At 38.8% G+C, this 22307-nt stretch overlaps 1 protein-coding gene across 4 annotated transcripts in view; it reads right to left on the bottom strand.

Annotated features, from left to right (window-relative positions):
• LOC125454947 (CAP-Gly domain-containing linker protein 4-like) overlaps positions 1-22307 on the bottom strand; it is a 265594-nt gene that overhangs the window by 64812 nt on the left and 178475 nt on the right. For all 4 annotated transcript variants that reach the window (XM_048536323.2, XM_059648632.1, XM_059648633.1 and 1 more), the window contains 2 exons: positions 18809-18932; positions 6495-6553 (listed from right to left, as the gene is read on the bottom strand). In XM_048536323.2, coding sequence (XP_048392280.1) covers positions 6495-6553; positions 18809-18932 — 183 coding nt within the window. The remainder of the gene's footprint in view (positions 1-6494; positions 6554-18808; positions 18933-22307) is intronic.

Below are 22307 nucleotides of genomic sequence, written 5' to 3'. Positions count from 1 at the left end.
CTTGAGTGAAACTGACATTAAATGGATTTATTATCATTACTTCATTAATGAAATTAAAGCAAATTGATATTCAGCAGGTCAACTTTAATTGAGGACTTTCTGTATGATATTTTTTTTCTCACTGGAAAACTGGAGACTGAGCAGATTCCCTAATATTAGGATAATTACTTTAGACTTTATAACAGCTTTCAAATGCAACAAATGACTTGAGAAACAATTTTCAATTGTGCATCTCTTACTTTATTCTAGCATCCTGTCTTTAGGTGTTTTAATGTCAGAAAAGGAAAAAATAACACCAGGTTTTTATGCAATCAATTTTACACCTGATCAATAGATTAAGTGCAGGTACTTCTGATATTCATTTGCATGGAAATTACATTTCTGAACTCCATTAGATGCAGAGACAGAAAAATCATGGAGTAAGATTAAGTATGATGTTACATTACACACAGGTTCAAAGAAAATTCACTCGAGTTACTTTTAAAAATGCTTTGTGCTTGAGATACAGTCAAAGCCCTGAGAAGCTTGTCGTGGAGAGTTTTCTTAATTCATCGCAGTTCTTTGGACTGTGATTTCCATGATGTTATTAGGTAGAAAATCTTGGAATCTGATTCAATGAATTTGTTCAATTTATGAAGGCCTGCAACTTGGATGGTGACATGAAGATGACGATGTTCCTTGGCACTGTTGCTCAAACGTCTCAATGTAGATATATTAGGAACACAGGAATAAGAGTAGACCGTCCCGCCCATCGAGCCAGCAGTGTCATTCTTGACCAGGATTGATCATCTTCTCAATGTCATTTTCCCACATTCCTTCATGTCATTAGTCTTCAAAAACCTGTTGATTTCTGCCGTGGACTGCTCAATGTTGATCTTCCACTACCCAATGGGTAGAAAAGCTAAAGATTCAGCAGCCTCTGCGTGAAGAAATTGCTCCTCATCTGAGTCTTAAATAGTTTGCCATTTATCCTGAGATTATGTCTCCTATTTTGTAAAAATGTGCTCAATCCTGGAATCTTCCAAACCAACAACAAAGCTAATAGCCTTAAACACTAGCCTCCCCTGTGGTCCATTAAAATTTCCTGCCTTTTTCAATAAATTTATCAATGGATCCACCACAGTGCTGAAGTTTGGAAGAAACTTCCAACAAAATCCACTCATGCTAATATATCACATTCCATCTTAGGCATTTGAAATCCAAATTAACTCTTATTTTCACTTCTCTAGGTGCTACATGGCCTAGACCGATAGTGAATAGTGTAGCCCAATTAAGTCACTTTGGCACTTTCATTTTTAGCAAAATGTATAAGCAATTAGGTCTTTATAACCTAACAATCAACTGGTGTAAATGTTCTTTCCAGCTTTAGCTGAACACAACCAAGTTGTCAATGTCAACAACACACTTATATAGTCTTAATACAGATTTTGTTAGTTATTGGGAAGGTGCTGGTGCATTTTTCATTTCCTAAGCATGCGTTTGCATTGATAAATTCAACCCAAACTTACAAAAGCACAAATTTATTTGGTGTTACCAGTCAATAAAACTTGCCAATATCTTTTTTAGCAAATCATCTTTGTTGACAGATCATGTGTATCCAATTCATTTAATGGAATTGGCTATGAGTCTGCTTGTTTACTGGACTGCCTTTGTCATAATCAATACAGAATCTTTGAGGTCCATCCAGTTTTGCACTGTCAAGAAAGGAGAGCTCCAGCTACTACTCAGTTCAAAAATGCCATTATCCATCAAGAACTTAATCTCTTCCCTCACTTGGGTTAATTTCCCTGGATTGGGTCCATAAAGTTGGTGTTTTCCCCAACATTGACAAATTGTACAGCCAAAGATGTTTGTCCCTGCCTGTTCACATAAGTCAATATGAGTCTGTATTAGTGTTTAAAGTTATGTTAAAGATAGTTTTCTAGAACAAACACAATATTTCTTCTAACATTTTAAGCACATTCATATCAACTGATCTGATTATTGGAGGTTCAACGTTTGAATTTCAACTTCAGCTTTATTCTCCAATGTTTCTATTTGTTATTTCTTTCAGTACCATATACGAACTTTCTCCTAACTACCCTTTAACACATCAGTAAGAAATGCTCACTGGGTTCTTTCTCCTATCTGAAGTACTCACCATATAATGCATATAATTGACATATCCTTTTGATTTGATAAGGTCCTGTGAACATTTTCCCAGAAACAGATAGTAAATCTGTCACCTTTTCTCCAACAACAAAGTTTCAAACTTTAAACTTTAGTGTTTTTATCTACCATTGTTTTCATTGTTTGAAGAGCACTCTTAAAATTATTTTTGACCGACTCATGCACTTTGATCAATTTCTCTCTGACAGCCATTCACTGGTTTAGTTCTCAGGGCAAGGTAGCGACTAATTACAGTAAACGGCCTGATTTAAAATGTAGTTAACTGCCTGTCAGTCTCAACTGGTACACTCTCCATGGTATATACCCTTACTAATTGGAGTGCAGTTGCCAACTAATCAACACTCCTCTGTCAGACAATAGAAATGTTGGTTTTCCTCTTGAATTGGTACTCTTGTGAATCTCCCTGATGAATAAATGATAAAAAGCTTTGACAAAATATCTTTATTCTCTGCAAGTGCTGAAATGTTGCTGCAAAAAGACGCATTTTATCAAGGTACAACCTGTACTTCACGTACTAGTCCTACATGCCGTGGAACCAATTCCAATGCCTCGGCAATCAGGTGGCCTTACTCCGATACTGATTTTCCAGCTATATCTTCAGTCACTAATTCTTCCTTTCCTATTCTCACTGGCACTTGGGACTGGAAGTAATCCTGAGATTACTATTTTAGAGGTTGTACTTTAAAACCTCCTATTTAATTCTTTCAGATCTACCTTTAAGATTTTACTCCACACATCATTGGTCCTGAGATGGACTATGATTGCTAACTGTTCAATCTCCCCTAGAAGAATGTCCTGCAGTCATTCTGTGACCATCCTAGACCCTTGCACCAGGAAAGCGACAAGCCATTCTGTAGTCACATTTATGGTTGCAAAAATTTCTGTCTATTCCCCTCATTAAAGAATCCTCAATCAGTATTGGTCTTCCACTCTTTGTATTCCCCTCTGCTACAGCTGAGCCACTTGTGGTCCTGCTGAGTTTAGTCTGATTACACTCCTCTGAGAAACCATTGCCCTCACCAGTATGAAAAACAAGAAAAAAAATTGTGAGATCACCTCAGGGGGCTACTACACCACCTGCCTGGTTTTCTTGGATTGCCCAGCAGTTGCCTATTCCTATCTGTCTGCTTATCTCTAAGCCATAATGTGAGCATCTCTCTAAACATGCGATCCACGTAGCCCCCGCCTTTCAAATAGACAACGTGATTCCAGCAGACACTTGGAATCTGAAAACTCCAGCTAGACCTGAAACATCAACTTTTGTGCTCCTAAGATGCTGCTTGGCCTGCTGTGTTCAACTAGCTCCACAGTTTGTTATCTTGGATTCTCCAGCATCTGCAGTTCCCATTATCTCTGAACTGCAGCTCCAGTGTGTGCAGATGGTGACACTTCATGCTGCTGTGCTTATCTCAGGTAAATGATGTATCCATGACTTTGCATAGACTGTACATTCAACTCAGCTCAGCTGTCCAGCTTTATTTTTCTCGTACTATTATTTATCACAAGTAGAATGCTTATCTGTTGGTCACCAATTGCTCCTTTCACTGCACTGAAGTAGCAGCCAAATATCAGACAGTGAAAGTAAATAAAGCAAAGTATCTCCTCTCCGTTCTTCTAATTCATCATTAATCTAACTCAGTCAGCCTGAAATCTGCACTCTGCAAACTGCACAAAGACCTCTATAGTTATGCGCTTTGTAGCACAAAACTAGACTGAATTCTGTACCTAATTAACTATCATTTACTCTTCAGTAGAACCTACACATGTAATTCATGCCTGATAAAAACTAGCTGGCTTTAAACCAAACGTTTCCTAATTTATTGATAGTAAATAGCTCAAAATTTTACAAAACTCTGAAATCTGTGCTTCACAGCACAGATAGAAGACTGGCTGACTAACAGGAAGCAGAGGCACACATGGGTCCTTTTCAGGTTGACAAGATGTCACAAGTCATGAGGGTCGGTGCTGGATGTCAACTGTTTACAATTCATATAATCATATTTGATGAAGGAACTGAAGTAATGATTTCTAAATTTGCTGATGACACACAGATACAAGGGAAAGTAAGTTGGGAAGAGGACAAGAACATCTCAAGAGGTCACACGTGGGTTAAGTGCGTGGGCTAAGTTCTGGAAAATGGAATGTAACGTGGGAAATTATCCATCTTGGCAGCAAGAATATATATTACGTAAGGTTATAAATCTGAAATACTGAGGGATCTGGATGTACTAGTTTACAAACCACACAAGATGATTATGCTGGTAAAGCAAGTAATGAGGAAAGCTAATAGAATGTTATAAAAACCAAAAGAACTGCAGATGCTGCAGATCAGAAACAAAAACAGAAGTTGCTAGAAAAGCTTAGCAGGTCTGGCAGCATCTGTGAAGAGAAATCAAAGTTAATGTTTCTGATCCAATGACCCTTCCTCAGAACTGATGGTAGCTAGGAAAATGTCGGTTATATATGCAGAAGATAGGGTGGGGGGGAGAGGCTAAGGAGTAAATGTTGGTTTGGGATACAGCCCAAAGTGAGAGAAGAACAGTTGGACAAACAAAGGAGTTGATAGTGATCTGGGAGGGTGAATAGCTGTTTTTGGAGACTATTAGTAATAACAATAGGCTATGTGTAATGGCAGACTATGTGATAACAAGGCCTGGTGTGTGTGATTGGGGGCTAGCACATGGGAGAGTTCAGGCTCTTAAATTATTGAACTCGATGTTGAGTCCAAACGGCTGCAGGGTCCCCAAGTGGAAAAAATAGGTGTTGTTCTTCCAGGTTGTGCTGAGCGTCGCTGGAACACAGCAGCAAGCCTGAGACAGAGATGTCTTGGTAGTAAAGGAGGAGTGGGCCACGGTGTCCTGGTGGGGTTGAGAGACAGTAAGGACTACAGATGCTGGAAGCAAGAGTCAATAAATATGGAACTGGAAAAGCACAACCAGTCAGACAGCCAGTCCTATGAAGGGTTTCAAACTGAAACGATGATTTTCCTGTTTCTCGGATGCTGTCTGACCGGCTGTGATTTTCCACCTCCACTTTTATTGTCACGGAGGGAATGGTCCCTGCAGGTGGACAGGGAGGGGAGAGGAATATGTGTCAGGTGGTGGCAAAAATGGCAGTTGATGATCTTCTGACTGTGGATGCTGGTGGGATGGTAGGTAAGGACAAGGTGAATCCAGTTGCTGTTGTGGGAGGAAAGAAAAGAGGATAGAGTGGAAGTGCAGGAGATGGTTTGGATCAGGTTGAGGGCCCTGTCAATTCTTCGGCACCGTTGCTGACTCATAGAAAGGAGGGCTACCTACTGAACTACCCCAGAACCTACGTTTCTCAACGTAGATATTATGGAGCTGGACAGGGTATCAAAGCAAGTTTTACAATTGCAGCAATGTGAGAGATTAACATTTTCATGTACTTAGTAGCACAAACATTGTGTGACAAATCAATATCAGCCTAGATGTTGCATGTTCTGATGATTTAGGTTTCTTCATTATTAGACAAGTTGTCAACAAAGTTGGATATCTGCAATGACTGGCATCAAAACTTGTGCTCAGAAAGAAGAGGTACTCACTAATCAGTTAGTAGAAAAACGGTACTCGGCAATGTGTAATTTTTTTTTGGAATTGACTATGAAATTTCTTGATATATGCAGTCATTTTTAAGATTCCAACTGCCAAGTCCATCAAACCATATGCAAAGGTATCCCAGTCCACCCCTGCCACTATGACTGTCATTTCCAAAGATAGTGACCAGGGATGGTATTGAAGGAGGTAATAGGAACTGCCAATGCTGGAGAATCCAAGATAACAAGGTGTGGAACTGGATGAACACAGCAGGCCAAGCAGCATCTTTGCTTGGTCTGCTGTATTCATCTAGCTCCACACCTAGTTATCATGGTATTGGAGGAGCCAAGTATGTTGACCTAAAGATATGACTGTGCATATGATTTTCTGGTTTTTATGATTAATCAGTAGGATAGCTCTCCTATTTTACACACCGCTCTCAGATGTTGGACTTTGCAGCGTTGACTGTTCAGCAATTACTTGAGTCTTTGCTCAAACCATAGTTGAGTGCAATGACCTTACCTGTCATAGTTGAGTTATTCAGTACAGCTCATCAAAACTGTACTTATTTTCATAATTAGATGAATACAATATTTTTAATAGCTTTCAAACTTTATTTACTAGTTCTTTTATATTGCATCTTTCAATAATACAAAACATGATTGGTTAAGTCACACAATACATCTTGTAATGTGAAAGAGAGCATTATGGCAAAAGATTTAGAGATCACAGTAACCATGTAACGACTGTAACAAATGAATTACCTACCTATAAGTTTAAGTTTATTGGTTGGGATATCTGAGAAGGAATCCAGAGCTTCAGTCATCCTACAAATAAAATGAGGCACAGTTCAGAAGCAAGAAGAAAAACATGAGATTAGTCATCTAGCGGCACAGAATTTAAGTACTGCTCAAAAAAAATACATTTCCCTTCAGTTAATTTACCTTAAAATTTGAATAAAACATACATTTCAATTAATGTTATGTTTGGCTGAAAAAAATACATATAATCAAAGCTTTTCATCTCAAACAGTTAAGGAAATCTTGGAAGAATATAAATTCCAAGAGAAAACCAACATTTACACTTCATGAAGGGACAGAACAAAGTATTGACCTTATTGACCAACCTATATTTGCAAAACTTGCAACATGGTGTCTAACATCAGATGTAATTCTACAATTAGACAGAAAGAACATGTACAGTCACTGTATCTGTTTCGACTCAACAAAATGAATGACACCAATTAGCTGTTCATTTCTCAGGGCAATATCCTGATTAATCAGATCCGACCTGCCCAGTTGAAAATTTAAATACAGCCTAGCTGTTAACTATCATCAATGGACGCAATCTCCATTGCAATGCTGCTACCAATCAGAGGTCAACTGGCAAACAATCAGCACTGTCCTTTCCTGCAGTAAAAATGCTGGCTTTCCCTCTGAATGACTATTCTTGTGCGATATCCTGATGCCTGCAAAGTGAAAAACATCAACAAAATGTATCTTTTTCAACTAAACATAAAATTAATTGAAACGTATTTTATTCAGAATTTAAGGCAAAGCTACTGTAAAGAAATTTAGTATCTAAATGTTGATTTTTGTCCTTCAGCCCTCTAATTTGGAACATAAATGGAATAATGAAGGTAAAGAAATCATGCATTACTTAGCTCTGTTGAATTTTAGCTAGTTTTAGAAACTACACTATCTTCAAATCAGACCTGGAGAATATGGTTGAAGTTGCTGTGTGAAGCATGGAGCTACTAAGTATGTTACGTAAAAAGGAATAAATAAAAGCATTACATTATATTTCAGCCCCTAGCTGTACTGAATGACATACTTGATCAAAGATGATGGGAAGGAACCTGAGCATCAATGGGCAATTGGAAAAGCTTTAAAAAGACCACAAACTAAATAATCAGTGGCACCATGTTCAATACATTGCCCACAATATTCGTAAGGATTCTTGAATAGGAAGCTTATCAGAGCCCAAACTTGAAGCAGACATTCAGCTGTTTGTAGATATCGTGACCAAGGGGTACAGAATAAAACTAACTGGTCAACTCTATCAAAGAACCAGCACAAGCAATGTGAATCAAATAACTTCCTTCTCTACTGTTTGATTCTATCACACACTTGAGGCACATTTTCCAAATTTCATTGAGCATAGAATGCAGCATGCATAATAGCATCAATATGCTTAGGCACTTAGCAGCCAAAGTGAAAGCAGTTAATGTGAAAGAATTATATCCATTATCCTAGAAGTCCACTTCTCAACCTTTGTGCAGAGGAAAGGCTTGATACATTCTTATGCAACAAGAAATTATTATTGACACTTAATTTGTTTCAAAAGCTAATGTGAATGATCGATAACTGCTTGGAAGAATGTATAAATGTCAAATAATTTTTAAAACTTTCAATCCCAATGGAATTATAATCATCGCTTTCAATACAATTTTGCATCCTTAGCAATTTCTGTAACAGCATTTAACATAAAATTGTCCCCACTGTCCTGTTATTCCTAAAAACGTATGGCTCTCTCTTCTAGACTTTGATGAATCAGTTTACAATTTTCATTACAATAAGGTTTTTATTATGCACTTATCTACCAATACTCTCAAACTGCATCGCAAATGATCACAGCAACTATCAAGTCAGAGTTACCAACAAATCAGTGTTGTCAGACCCACCATGATTAGCATTAATTAGCTAATATTAAACGTGTAGTTGCAATCCACTCTGTTAATTATTCCATAGATTTCCACAGTTCTGTAGGCTTATGAGCAGGGAACAAGGAGTCATGGTACGTCATAATGTTAGACTGATGCATCAATAAAGTGCTGAATGAGAGCTTTCTGGTGAACTGGTTAATGATAAATTAACTTACAGCACTTTAGAATGTGATGATTTGAACATCTGAGGTAGACTGCCATAGCAAAAACTAAATATTAACTAAATATTAAAATCCAAACTGAAACTAAAGGGGAACACCGGTAAGATAAAACAATGAGAAACTATACAACCACAGAAAATCACCATAAATGAAATGTTTAATGTTTTTACTACCTGTGACAATAAGGATCAAGATGGCTAGAAGGACAGTCGGCCCACCTTCAAAATAGTGCTGTAAAATCCTTTCCATTCACCCCATTAAATCTCGATTTAACTCATCCAAAAGAAAGTACCTCCGACAAAGCAACACTTACAACTGCACTGGCGTTTAACCTTAATTTTTCTGCTCAAGTCTGTGGACTGATCATAGGATCATTGAGTCATATAATACAGTAACAGAACTTTTGACCTAACTCATCTAGGCTGGCCACATTTCCTAAACTGAACTAGTCCTAGTTGCCTGCATTTGGCTCATATCCCTCAATTATTCATATGCACGTACCTGTCCAAATGCCTTGTAAATGTTGTAATTGTACTTGCCTCTACCACTTCCTCTGACAGCACATTCCATATAGTCACCACCCTTCCTGTGAAAAAGTTGCTCTTCAGTACACTTTTAAATCTTTCCCATCTCACCTTAAACTCATGCCCTCTAGTTTTGGACTTCCCTACCATGAGGAAAAGATCTTAGCTATTCACTTTATCTATACCCGTTATGATTTTATAAATCTCTTTTTTATTATCATTCAAAGGATGTGTTGTTGCTAACCAGACCAGCATTTGTTGCCCATCCCTAATTGCCAAGACGGATGCATCATTGCTGTGGGTCTGGAGTCATATGTAGGTCAAGCTAGGTAAAAATGACAAGCTAGGTAAAAATGACCCTAAGGACATTCATAAACCAGATGGATTCTTCCTGACAACCAACAATGTTTCATGGTTATTAGACTCTTAATTCCAGATTCTCATTGAATTCAAATTCCACGATCTGCCATATCAGAATTTGAACCAGAGTCACCAGAACATTAGCTGGGCCTCTAGGTTATTTGGGGGGTCATTGCCTCGCCTGATTATACACTGTCAATCTTGTGTAGAGAGGACCATTTGCTGCAAATGTGACAGTGGTGGGATTTGAGCTTGATAGAGGTTGAAGCTTAAATCCAGTACCTTCAGCCGCACCACCACTATAATGGTAACTCACAACATTCTGCTTCAGAGTCAAGCATGCTATCTGCTAAATGGAAGAAAGAAGCATCTCAATTTCAGATGACATACATTGTCCTAGATAAAAGATAGTGTCTATAGATAATAAACATCTAATAATGGCTAATTGCTTGAACTTGCTAAGATATGTTCAACAACTTATGTTCTTTAGCCCAGTTACCTCACAGCAACATCTTCTAAGGAAATTAATGATCAACCTTTTGCAATCTGTTTTTCCAAGAAAGCATTTTATAACCATCATTAGTACTTATGCATTAATTATGTTGAATTGGAAACAGTGAAAGAGCACAATGAGCTGCAGTAGTTCACATGACCAATATTAAATTCAGAATCATTGATGTTACACTCTGACATTAGCATACAAATGTTAGAACAGTAAGGATCAACATTAATAAGTCTATTATTATGCCTAATGATAAATGAGCAACTAAAGCTGATAAAATAGCTTATGAAGGAATTTAATGCAAACATGTTAACTACTTGTCCAATAATATTTCAAAAGTGTAATCGTGTTTGCTATTATATGGCAACTTGAAAGTGGTATAAAGTATGTTATTATGCTGGGCTATTATTGATTTGCCAACTTCATTCCTTTCCTGGCTGTGTAATAATGAATGTGTCCTTGCACTTAGAATTGACATCTGCTCAACCGCCTTATCGCACAATCTGCAACATGTTGGGATCACAAGGATAAACCACATGTTGCCTGTTGAATGGGCCACTGCCTAGTGAGGTAACAATTGTTTCTCACTACTCAGCCACACTAATCTGGAAACATATCAGAATTCAGAAAACTACTCAATGTCAAGCATCTGAAAGACTCAAGCATTGTTCTCACAACATTCAGCAACATCATTAAGGTGACGATAATACTGTCCCCTCTATTTGAATGAAAGGTTTTCAAAATATTACATGACAAAAACGTCCAGTGTGAACAACACAAAAAAAATGTGACTCATAATAATGTTAAATGTATTCCAAATATTTTATTGTGGCTAATTTGAGAATCGCATCTGGAAAAAGCAGTTTTTGAAAAATTTCTTTTAAATCGTCATCAATTTTTTGGAGTGGCACGGTGGCTCAGTGGTTAGCACTGCAGCCTCACAGCGCCAGGGACCTGGGTTCGATTCCAGCCTCGGGTGACTGTCTGTGTGGAGTTTGCACATTCTCCCTGTGTCTGCGTGGGTTTCCTCTGGGTGCTGTGGTTTCCTCCCACCGTCCAAAGATGTGCAGGCTAGGTGGATTGGCCATGCTAGATTGCCCGTAGTGTTCAGGGGAGTGTGGGTTATAGGGGAATGGGTCTGGGTGGGATGCTTCAAGTGGCGGTGTGGACTCGTTGGGCCGAAGGGCCTGTTTCCACACTGTAGGGAATCTAATCTAACTTTTCTGCTTCTCTTCTTTCGATGATGTCACTATTTACTTGACACTAAGTTAATCAGGTTCAGGTTCCATGTCCTAAACAGAAGATGGATTGAAGATGTTTCACACCACGTCAGCCGACCTTGCTTTCAGCCTCCCTTTCTTTTACCTTCATCCACAAAAGGAACTCCACCATACAGGTATGTATGGCCAAACACTTGAATCATTTATCGAGCAATGAACCATTGAAATGTTTTTCTGTTCATTTTTCACTATTTTATCTTTAATTGAAAACTATGAATGAAGGACAATAACTTTTGTTAACCTCTCTCTCTCTACAGAAACTGATTTCACAAGCTACTTGAATATCAAAACTGATCCTAACACAGTAAAAGGCTTGTGATAAAAATGTTGTAAAAAAATTCAACAGTAAGATGAAAACAGTTAAGAATTTAATTAAAGCTACCCAAATGAAAGTTTAAATCCTATGACACAAAAGTAGCATCAGTGATTTGTAACAATCATTCTTGTGGAAATGTAACTTATTGTATGCATCTGCCTCTTGGGTGGGACATGAAATACTTTTATCCAACAAAGACTAATAAAGGTGAACAGTTGAACAATAGCAGTCACCACTGCATAATTTTAAGAAGAACAAGATATTGGGCATGTTTAGCAAGATCAGCAGCAATTAAGCAGGGTTATCAACTCTGGCTGGAGGCTTTCCTTGAGGTTTCATCATGTGATGTTCAGACCATGTGACATTGGATCATGTGAAAAACCACATGACCATGATATGAGAAACTGCAAGATAATCAACTAGTTGACTGAAATTTAAATTGCCTCCAAGTACTCATTAAGGAGCCTGAATGGCTTTTTGATACGTAATGCCTGACCTAACGCTTCTCCTAACAATGACAAGTCTGCAAGAGTTCAACTGTCCAGTTCCTTTTTCTTACTTCCGGTACCAATTCTACATAATTTAATTATTTTAAAAAGTTGAAACCCATATTCTGTCCAGGATTTCAGTCTCTTATTTTGATTTTGTTTAAGAATATAGCATTATGGTATTGTGCAGCAGAAACAGTTAAAAAAAACCTTATGTTTACTATATTTATATTTAGGGCAGGCGAGAATATGGATTTGGGGCAACAATCAGACCAACCATACAGCCATGCAATCAGACCAGGTTCAAGTGTCAAATGGCTTACATTTACTCTTAATTTGGATATCAGTATTCCAATGTGCTTAATGAGCATGGTCAATCAAACATTTTTGCCACTGAGCCACATAAGGAAAATATGAGGCAGATAACAATAATATTGGTCAATGACATAGGTTTTTGCGATTGTTTTGCACAGAGGTAAAGAGGCAGAGAGGTATTGGGAAGGAACTTCTCCCTAATTTAGGAATTGATGCCATGGCAGCCAATGGCATACCAATTAAAATCACGGATAAACACAAAGTAATTATGGTAGACTGGAGATATTTTTAAATGCTTTACATGTTGGGAGAGGTTACAGAGAAAAGTAGGGATAAGGCTCTGGAGGACTGTTTTTAAATCATTCTCCTTTGGGATGTGGGTGTCATTGTTTAGGGCAGCATTTACTGCCCATCCATAATCGCCGTTTGCGATGAGCCATCTTCTTGAAATGTTGGAGTCTATGTGAGTTCCAATATTTCGATCCTGAAAGATTTAAAGAATGACAATATAATTCCCAGTTAGAATTGTGTGTGCGTTGAACGGGAACTGACAGTGGCAATGATCCTATGGAACTGCTGCCCTTGTCCATCTAGATGACAGACTTTGCAAGTTCAAAAGATGCTATCAAATGAGATTTGCTGCGTTGCTGGAGTATACTTTATATATGGTACACACTGCAGCCACATGAATCGATAGTAAAGAGCGTGTAAACTACTTAGCATTGAATTCTAATTTCTCAACCTCGAGACATTTGCCTGACATGTCAGTAAATTGTCAGGATTACCAAGGTGTATGCATAGCAGGCTTTGATCAGTTCTGTGGAAGAGCTATAAGCATGATCATGTGCAAGGCTGTTGTTCACAGCCTTCTCAGAGGCTTTAGAGGCTCAGCCGGTGATAGCTAGCATTTTGGAAGGACATCTCGTATTGGGCACATTGTTCACTTTCAATTGAACTTCCCTGCTATCAGCTTGCCTGCTTTCAGCTTTCAACATGACATAAAAGCAGCCTATGGAATTCCATCTTCGAACTTAGTTGAGTGCCAAGGACAGACAGCAAATTGTTCCAGCAGTAGCAAGAGTAATATAAGATGTAACAATAACTGCCTTCTCCTCAGCCACATATCCCACTCACAAGACAAATATTATGGACATCAGATCCAGATGGAATGAGGCAAAACCACTAACTCACACTCTATTGCCGGAGAAGATCAATTCTCCCACCAAGTCTGCACCAGAGCCTTAGGAAACTCAGGCTTTTATGGTCGGTTGTTGTTAAGATCTCCTAGAACATGAACTTCTTCCCAGGGTACTAGGTGGACACTTGTCACAGGCTGACAGGTGTCTGTCACATATGATCAATTCTATACTTTCCCTGAGCCTTTTAGTTGAGCTTTATTATCTTCTGCATGGACAGAAAGCAGGGAGATGAGTTTTGTGATAGATTTTACCCAGAAAAGAGAAGAATATCATTTGTGGGAAGTAACTGTGAGGCGTAGACTAAGAGACAAAAGATGATTGTGTTAGCGATAACAAAGTATAGAGCTGGATGAACACAGTGGGCGAAGAAGCATCACAGGAGCAGGAAAGCTGAGATTTCGGGCCTAGACCCTGCTTCAGAAAAAATTATTGTGTTAGTTGTTTACAGGGATGTGAGGTGCCTGTGAAGTAAGGCATAAAGGTTGTAAGGTGTGTTAACCTGAGACATGGTGTACAGGAGAATTCTGGACAAGGCAGAGTTTGGAGGTCGGCTCCTGTAGATGTTACACCACTCATTCCTGAGGTCTGTGTTCCTCTGATGCATCATCTCCAAGTTAAAAGGATCTCATGCTGGTTGTAACTTCCTTCCATGCTTTATTGGTTGGGGAGGTTGTCTTCTTTCTCTCGTACTTGAGAAAGCTACCTGCACCTTAGTCAAACAACAGAATCTCCAGGTAAAATTCAGAGACTTGCAGGTCCAGTGGGGTGGTGAGGATGGAGGAGCAGGATTGAGTAGTCTTTCCATGTCTATTCTTGATTGCAATAGCGGCTGCAGGCTAAATATCCTCGTGCTGGCAAGCTTTTCTGAAACATGTTATCTTGTCTTTAAATAGAAACAGTTCCTTTGACAGAATGGCAAAGTTATCCATCCCACCTCCATAACTGGTCAAGGCACCCAGTGGTAAGTACTTAACTGGTCTCCTCCGGTAAAGAGCAGCCAGAAAACACATTAATTGGAATGTCAACTATGCAACTGGAAGATTGTGCCACCGCTGTAGCAGAGATTAATGTGTTAGAATTCTGCCCAAGGTCTTCAATTTTGCTCATGTCATGTTTACTTTGTGGGAATTTCTGCTTATTCTAAATTGGATAACAGACAGTGTGATGAATCAGATGCAGTAGATGAGTTAAGAGAGTTGGTGAGATAAGGTTTTTGTCACATGAAACCTGAGTTTGCAGATAATATCAAACATATAACTGAGAAAAAAGAGACCACAAGAAAATTCTTGAAGTATTCTAGAAATAACCCATTTAGGGTTGGACAGTGAACCTGTTGCAATTCTCTGGTTAAGGTTCAAAAGATGAGAATGGAGCCAGGCAAGGGAAATTCCACTCAGCTGTATGATGAAGGAGGGGAATGGGGAAAGTTGATGTGGTGAACTGTGTCAAAGACTGAGGAATAATTGTAAAAGATGAGGAGTAATACATTGCCATAGTCACAGTAAAACAGAACTTCATTTAGGATTTCGATAACGACTGCTTCAGTACTGCATGGGAGTGGCAGGAAAGAATGAGAACTTGACTGGAGGGCTAAAAATATAGGATTGTGGGAATGATAGGTCCTGATTTGGGACCTGATAATACATTCAAGGACTTTAGAGAGAAAACGGAGGTTGCAAATGGGATAGTAGTACATAAGAGCAGAGGGGTCAAGGATGAGTGTTTTGAGAAGGAATCAATTATGCCAGATTTGAAGGATAGGAGAAGTGTGCATGTAAGGGGAATTGCTGACAAAAACAGCTAAAATGGGAACCAGGAAAGGAAACTGAGTGATCAACAGTTTGGTCGGAACAGGGAATGAGGGAGCAGAAGGAAAGTCACATGGACAAGATGAGCTAAGAGATGAAGAAGATAAGATTTCACAGAAATGTACAGTGAACATTAGCTTGGTGGGCTAGGGGAAGAAAGGCAAGTGCAGAATCAGTGCAACACTGACACATAGTGTCTGTTTTTATTGTATTAAGACTGAGGTCCAGGTGCCACTGAAAAATACAAACAGGCAATTGCTGAACTTTCTTACAATATACTGTAAATACTTACCTTTTAACTGTCATCTTCATATTGTCAAGCTTTTTTAAAGAAAAACTGTTCTGATACTAACAAAAGATTAATTATAAATACAGAATTATGTTTTAGAAACCTTATAACATAGAAAATGAATGCGTAATACACAGAATTTAAAACTGTGATAAGCTTCTTACTAAATGCTTTGTCAGATCCAGGCACTCTTGATCACCTGACCACCATTTCATGAAATCCAAATTTTTTTATACGCTTAAGTAATCAGCATGCGTTCTTAATTATTGCTATTATTTTATCTTTAGTATACAGCTGACTTTATTGTATTACCATGTAGTTTGGAGATTCATTCACAATCTGGTGAGCTGACTGTATAATGAGGAATAAATGCAGTGACATAAGAACATTATTGAATTATTTGAATGAAATATTGGTCTGGAGATTGGCTTGTGTGTACTCATCTCACTGGTGTGAAAGGGGGAAATAAAGGTCAAGTATATTAGGTATTTTCCAAGCCTTAAGTGCACTATTTAAAATATTTGCAACGGATTATCAATTGGTGTTCCGCATTGCTGAAACACTTGTTGGGATCACTGCGTACTTTGATAAAGGAACTTATTGCCTATTTCATTGTATTGCACATGACTTGATAATGCATATTAGTTTCTTCAGACACTTAGCAATCAAACTAGCTGTCATTAATATTTAAATCCTTTTTGCCCTTAACTTATGTGGAGTCAGGAACCACCACAATTTGCAATTAATTGCCTTCCCCCCCACCCTGAACTCTTATAAGGGCCTCAGTTGGTGTTTGAACTAGCTGATCTCGCTTTTCGCTGAGATTATCATGCAGTCTACAAGGCCATAACAGACACCTGCAATTCACCACAAATTCTAATTTTTAACCAAGCTGTTCAGGCATGTTATAATACACATCGAGAGAAGGTGGGTTTGGATCATGGCCTCCTGGGTCAGAGTAAGGACATTGTCATTGTGCCATAAAAGCCAAATTCACCATGAATAAACCAATGAGACTGGTGCACCAATTCACCACAGTCCTGTCACCAACCTGATTAATCATCTGTGGAATGTCCCACATTGAAATCACACTTAATTTAGGTGTGTTTCAATTTAAAAACCATTACATATTAATATTACGAACCAAAGTAAATCTGTCAAAGTTTCCTAAAGTTGCTATGGTGTTACAAGGAACAATATTGTGTTGATTTTGTGAAACATTTTAAATATCAAATGGCTTCTGTGTTCAAAACAATGGTGAAATAACTGTATTTACTCTGGTGGCTATCTGTCAATAAACTCACAGGCTTATCAATAAAACAGAGACAACTGAATGCAAGGAACGAACTAGATTTCAAAACAAATCTACAGACTATTTCAATTAGTTTTAGCCAATTTTTGTGAAACTATGAGAGGCTTTGTTATACATAATACATATGACACAGAACAGTACAGGCCCTTCGGCCTACGAGGTTGCACTGAACGTTTACCCTAATCCTAAGGTCTATCTAATGTCCACCCCTATCTTATACTATCATCCATATGCCTATCTAATAGCCGCTTAAATGCCCCTAATGAGGCTGACTCCACTCTCCATCAATGCATTCTACACCCTGACCACTCTCTAAGTAAAGAACCTACCTCTGACATCTGCCCTGTATCTACCTCCACTCACCTTAAAACTATGCCCCCTCGTAATAGCTACTTGCACCCTAGGAAAAGTCTCTGGCTGTCAAAATTCAGTTTTTACCATAGCAGGATTTGAACCTAGGCTCCCAGAGCAATATCTGGATCTCTGCATTAACAAACTAAGGATAATACCACTGGGCTCCCATTGTTTTTATATTGTTATGTGGTAACTCCCATTGTTATGTGGTATAAGACAACCAGTTAAGCCGTGGACAGACAGGGTTTGTTCCCTTGCTTTCCTGTTTCCTACTTGTGTAGTTACTAATTTTATATGTACCATTATTGGGACATAATAATGGATGCATGGACAGATGGATGGACGGATGAATGGACGGATGGATGGAGGATGGATGGATGAATGATGGATGATGGACAGCTGGACAGATGGATGGACGGATGAATGGATGGATGGATGGATGAATGGATGGATGGTGGATGATGGACAGCTGGATGGATGGGACGGCTGGATGGAGGATGGCCATATGGATGGATGGATGAAAAATAAAAATGCACTGAAAGTTGGCCCAGATTACTTACACTTCCCAAAAGGCAAGTGAATGCTTGTAATACAATTTTGAAGAAGGTTCACTGGACTTAAAACTTTAAATCTGCTTTCTCTCCACAGTCAACACAGTGTGGAGCTGGAGGAACCCAGCAGGTCAGGCAACATCAGAGGAGTAGGAAAGTTGACATTTTGGATTAGGACCCTTCTTCAGAAGGGTCCTGACCCAAAATATCAACTTTCCTACTCCTTTGATGCTGCGTGACCTGCTGTGTTCCTCCAGCTCCGCACTGTATTGACTCTGACTCCATCATCTACAGTTCTTGCTATCTTCTCTCCACAGATACTGCCAGCCCTGCTGAGTTTTTTCAGCAGCTTCTGATTTTATTTCTGATTTCCAGCATCTGCAGGTCTTTGTTCTTTTGAATACCTGTAGTAGTCAGAGAACAGGCCTCTAGACACCCACTTAATGTTCTGGGAGCCCAGGTCCACAGCAAATGGTGGAATTTGAATTCAATGAAAATCTGGAAATACGAGTCTAAGGATGACCATGAATCCATTGTCAATTATTGGAAAAACCCATCTGATTCACTAATGCCATCTAGGGAAGGAAACTGCCAACCTACATGTGACTTCAGACCCATAGCAAAGTGGTTGACTCTTAGACTGCCATCCGGGCAATTAGGGCTGAGCAATATATGCTGGCTTAGCCATGTCCCATGAATGAGTAAAAAAAATTGAGAAATCCATCTTAGCCAGCCACATTTATACCAAGACTAGAAAATATAGCCTGGTGTAAATAGCAACTTAGATTTTCTTCAAAGCATAATTTAGCAAAATAATTCAAAAAGTTAATGATGCAAATCAAATTCCTAATTCAAGAATGCCTGAGAAATCTCAATGCCACAAATTAATATTCCTTACCTTTGAACTCTGGATGGAGGCGCAAACACTCCATGTTTTGGCAGACAAGTGAAATACTGTACTCCTCCTACACAGCCATCATTCTTGCCATTGGGTTTATCTAACTCAATCCCATACCAATAACCTACAAAATTAGATAATAATAATAAGACTTAGATAACACAAAACGTGTTTGATTTTATCCACTCTACATATCTAGCAGGAAGTAAATGGCCACGTCGTAGAAACTGAACTTCATAAAATAGATGCAACAGAGAAAACTATGCAGTCCAAAGCATGCAGGATGACTACAGGAACAGGTTTTGGTCAAGAAAAAGAAGAAGGCACATTTCAGCTATGGACAGCTGGGATTGAGTGAATCCCTGGAGGAGGATAAAGGCAGTAGGAGTATACTTAAGAGTAAAATCAGGAGGGTACAAAGGGGGCATAAAATAGCTTTGGTAAATAGGGTTAGGAGAATCCAAAGGGATTCTACAAATACATTAAGGACAAAAGAGGAACCAGGGAGAGAATAGGATCCCTTAAAGATCAGCAAGGCTATCTACGTATGTGACTGCAGGAGATGGGTGAGATACTAAATGTGTATTTTGCATCAGTGTTTAATGTGGAGGATATGGAAACTAGAAAACATGGGAAAATTAACAGTGTCATCTTGAAAAATATCCACAGTACAGAGGAGGAGGTGCTGGAAGTCTTAAAATGCATAAAGGTCGGTAAATCCCCAGGGCCTGATCAGGTGCACCCTAAGTGATAGCTCAGCCCCTGGTTGAGATACTAGTATCATCCATAGACACAGGTGAGGTGCTGGAAGACTGGAGGTTGGCTAAAATGGTATCACTATTTAAGAAAGGTTTTAAGGAAAAGCCAGGGAACTATTGACCAGTGAGCCTAACTTCAGTGCTGGCAGTTTATTGGAGGGAATCCTAAGGGACAGGATTTACATGTATTTGGAAAGGCAAGGACTGATTAGGGATAGTCAACATGACTTTGTGTAAGGGAAATTATGGCTCACTAACTCGATTAAGTGTTTTGAAGAAGTAACAAAGAGGATTGATGAAGGCAGAGTGATGGACGTGATCTTAATGGACTTCAGTAAGGCGTTCAACATGGTTCAACATGGTAGACTGGTTAACAAGGTTAGATCACATGGACTATTGAGGGAATTAGCTATTTGGATACAGAATCCCAGCTCAAAGGTAGGAGACAAAAGGTGGTGGTGGAAGATTGATTTTTAGACTGGAGGCCTGTGATCAGTGATGTGTCACAAGGATCAATGCTGGGTCCACTGTTTTTTTATCATTAATGTAAATGATCTGGATGTGAACATAGGAGGTACAGTTAGTAAGTTTGCAGAAGACACCAAAACTGGAGGCATAGTAGACATGGATGAAGAAGGTTACTTCAGGGTGCAATGGGACCTCGATCCAATGGGCCAAGGAGTGGCAGATAGAGTTTAATTTAGATAAATGTGAGGTGCTGCATTTTGGAAAGGCAAATCAGAGCATGACTTATATACTTAATGGTAAGAACTAAGAAATCTGGACTGCAGGTTCATAGTTCCCTGCAAGTTGAGTCGCAGGTAGTCAGGATAGTGAAGTAGGTGTTTGGTATGCTTGGCTTTACTGGTCAGTGTATTGAGCGTAGCAGTTGGAAGGTCATGTTGTGGCTATATACAACACTGGTTAGGCCACTTTTGAAATACTGCGTGTAATTCTGGTTTCCCTGTTATAGGAATGATGTTGTGAAACTTAAAAGGGTTTAGAAAAGACTTACAAGGATGGTTCCAGGATAGGAGGGTTTGAGCTACAGGAAGAGGCTGAATAGGCTGGGGCTATTTTTCCTGGAGTGTCGGAGGCTGAGAGGTGACGTTATGGAGGTTTATAAAATCATGACAAGCATGGATGGGGTGAATAGCCAAGGTCTTCTTCCCAGGACAGTTGAGTCCAAAGCTTGAGGGCATAGGTTCAAGGTGAGAGGGGAAATATTTAAAAGGGACCTAAGGGGCAACTTTTTCACGCAGAGGGTGGTGCGTGTACGGAATGAGCTGCCAAAGGAAATGGTGGAGGCTGGTACAATTACAACATTTAAAAGGCATCTGGATGAATATATGAATAGGAAGGATTTGGACGGATATAGCCCAAACACTGGCAAATGGGGCTATATTAATTTGGGATATCTGGTCTTCATGGACGCATTGGGCCAAAGGGTCTGGTTCCATGTCCTACAGCTCTATGACTAAATGTCTGTAAAATCTTTTGCTTTGCTGGTCTGCCATTTCTGAGGCACCCCTAGTGACTGCATAAAACAAGCACCATGTCCTTTATATGTAAATAAGTAGGAGGGTTGCTAGCAGAGGTTAAAACTGGCTTTAGGCTCACTGTGGAAAATTGAATTGTGTTGAGTGGAGTTAGAGCCAGGACAACGCAGTTTGTGTTTCTTCAACTGTTGCCTAAACTGTTGGCTAAAGGAAATTTCCACCTTTAAACATTAAAACATTGGAGAGAATTTGGTTGATAATCCTGAGTGTGTAAAGAATTATGATGGTAGCCAATTTAGTCAGTCCGTCTTACAGTGTAGCACATTTATGTGTACTGGAAGCTACATATCCTTATACAAGGAATCTATTTTTTGCAGGCAAAAACAACATGTACATGCTCTGTGCCTGTTTCAACTCAACAACATTAGTGATATTCCTTTGTTTGTTCAGTTTCAGGGCAATACCATGATCAATCAGAGTCTTCCTGCCTGTTTTAAGACTTAACAATGCTGGACTGTGAACTGACACTCTGCATTCATGGTGCATTCTCCTTAGCAATACCATAACCATTTAGAATCCTATTACCACTCTGTTCTCCTGCAGTACAAATATTGGTTTTCCTCTGGGACTGGCATTTTTGTGAATGATCTTTGTAATGCTAGATGAAAAGTTTTGACAAAATATGTCTTTTTTTTCAGTAATATTCAAATTACAAGTTGCATTTTTCAAGGATATTCAGTTTTCCAATATTTCTTTGACTCACAAAGTAGTTAATCAAATCTAGGACCACTCAAAATTACTATTCATATACAAGAGTAAATACAGACTTCAACCCTACTAGAACTCAGAAAAGTTGTCTGTAAAACTGCTGATTGTACAGGTTTCCAGTTCGAAATGTAGAATTTTCATTTGCACGAGATATGATGAACAACTCTTGAGCTACCATTGCAATTTAACACTTAATCTTACATAAAAATGCTAATAAATAAAACACTAGACACAAGTGAATATTCCTCATCATCCCTGCAAGTGGATCAAAACCCACACAAAATATCAATCATCAAATTAATAATTGGCTTCAAAGGAGTTTAGGTTTCATGCTTAGGGTTTACAACAGTTTATGGCATTTCTACTTGTTTGCTGCTTTGAGACTGAAATCATTATTAAAATAAATACTTATTTAAAGGCAGAAAAATTTGAGGTACCTGTCAGTTGGCCACCAACTGAGTAGTTCTCTGTGTT

Source organism: Stegostoma tigrinum, chromosome 9 (assembly GCF_030684315.1).
Source record: "Stegostoma tigrinum isolate sSteTig4 chromosome 9, sSteTig4.hap1, whole genome shotgun sequence".
Lineage (NCBI taxonomy): Eukaryota > Metazoa > Chordata > Chondrichthyes > Orectolobiformes > Stegostomatidae > Stegostoma > Stegostoma tigrinum.
This window is presented reverse-complemented; position numbering and strand designations above follow the sequence as displayed.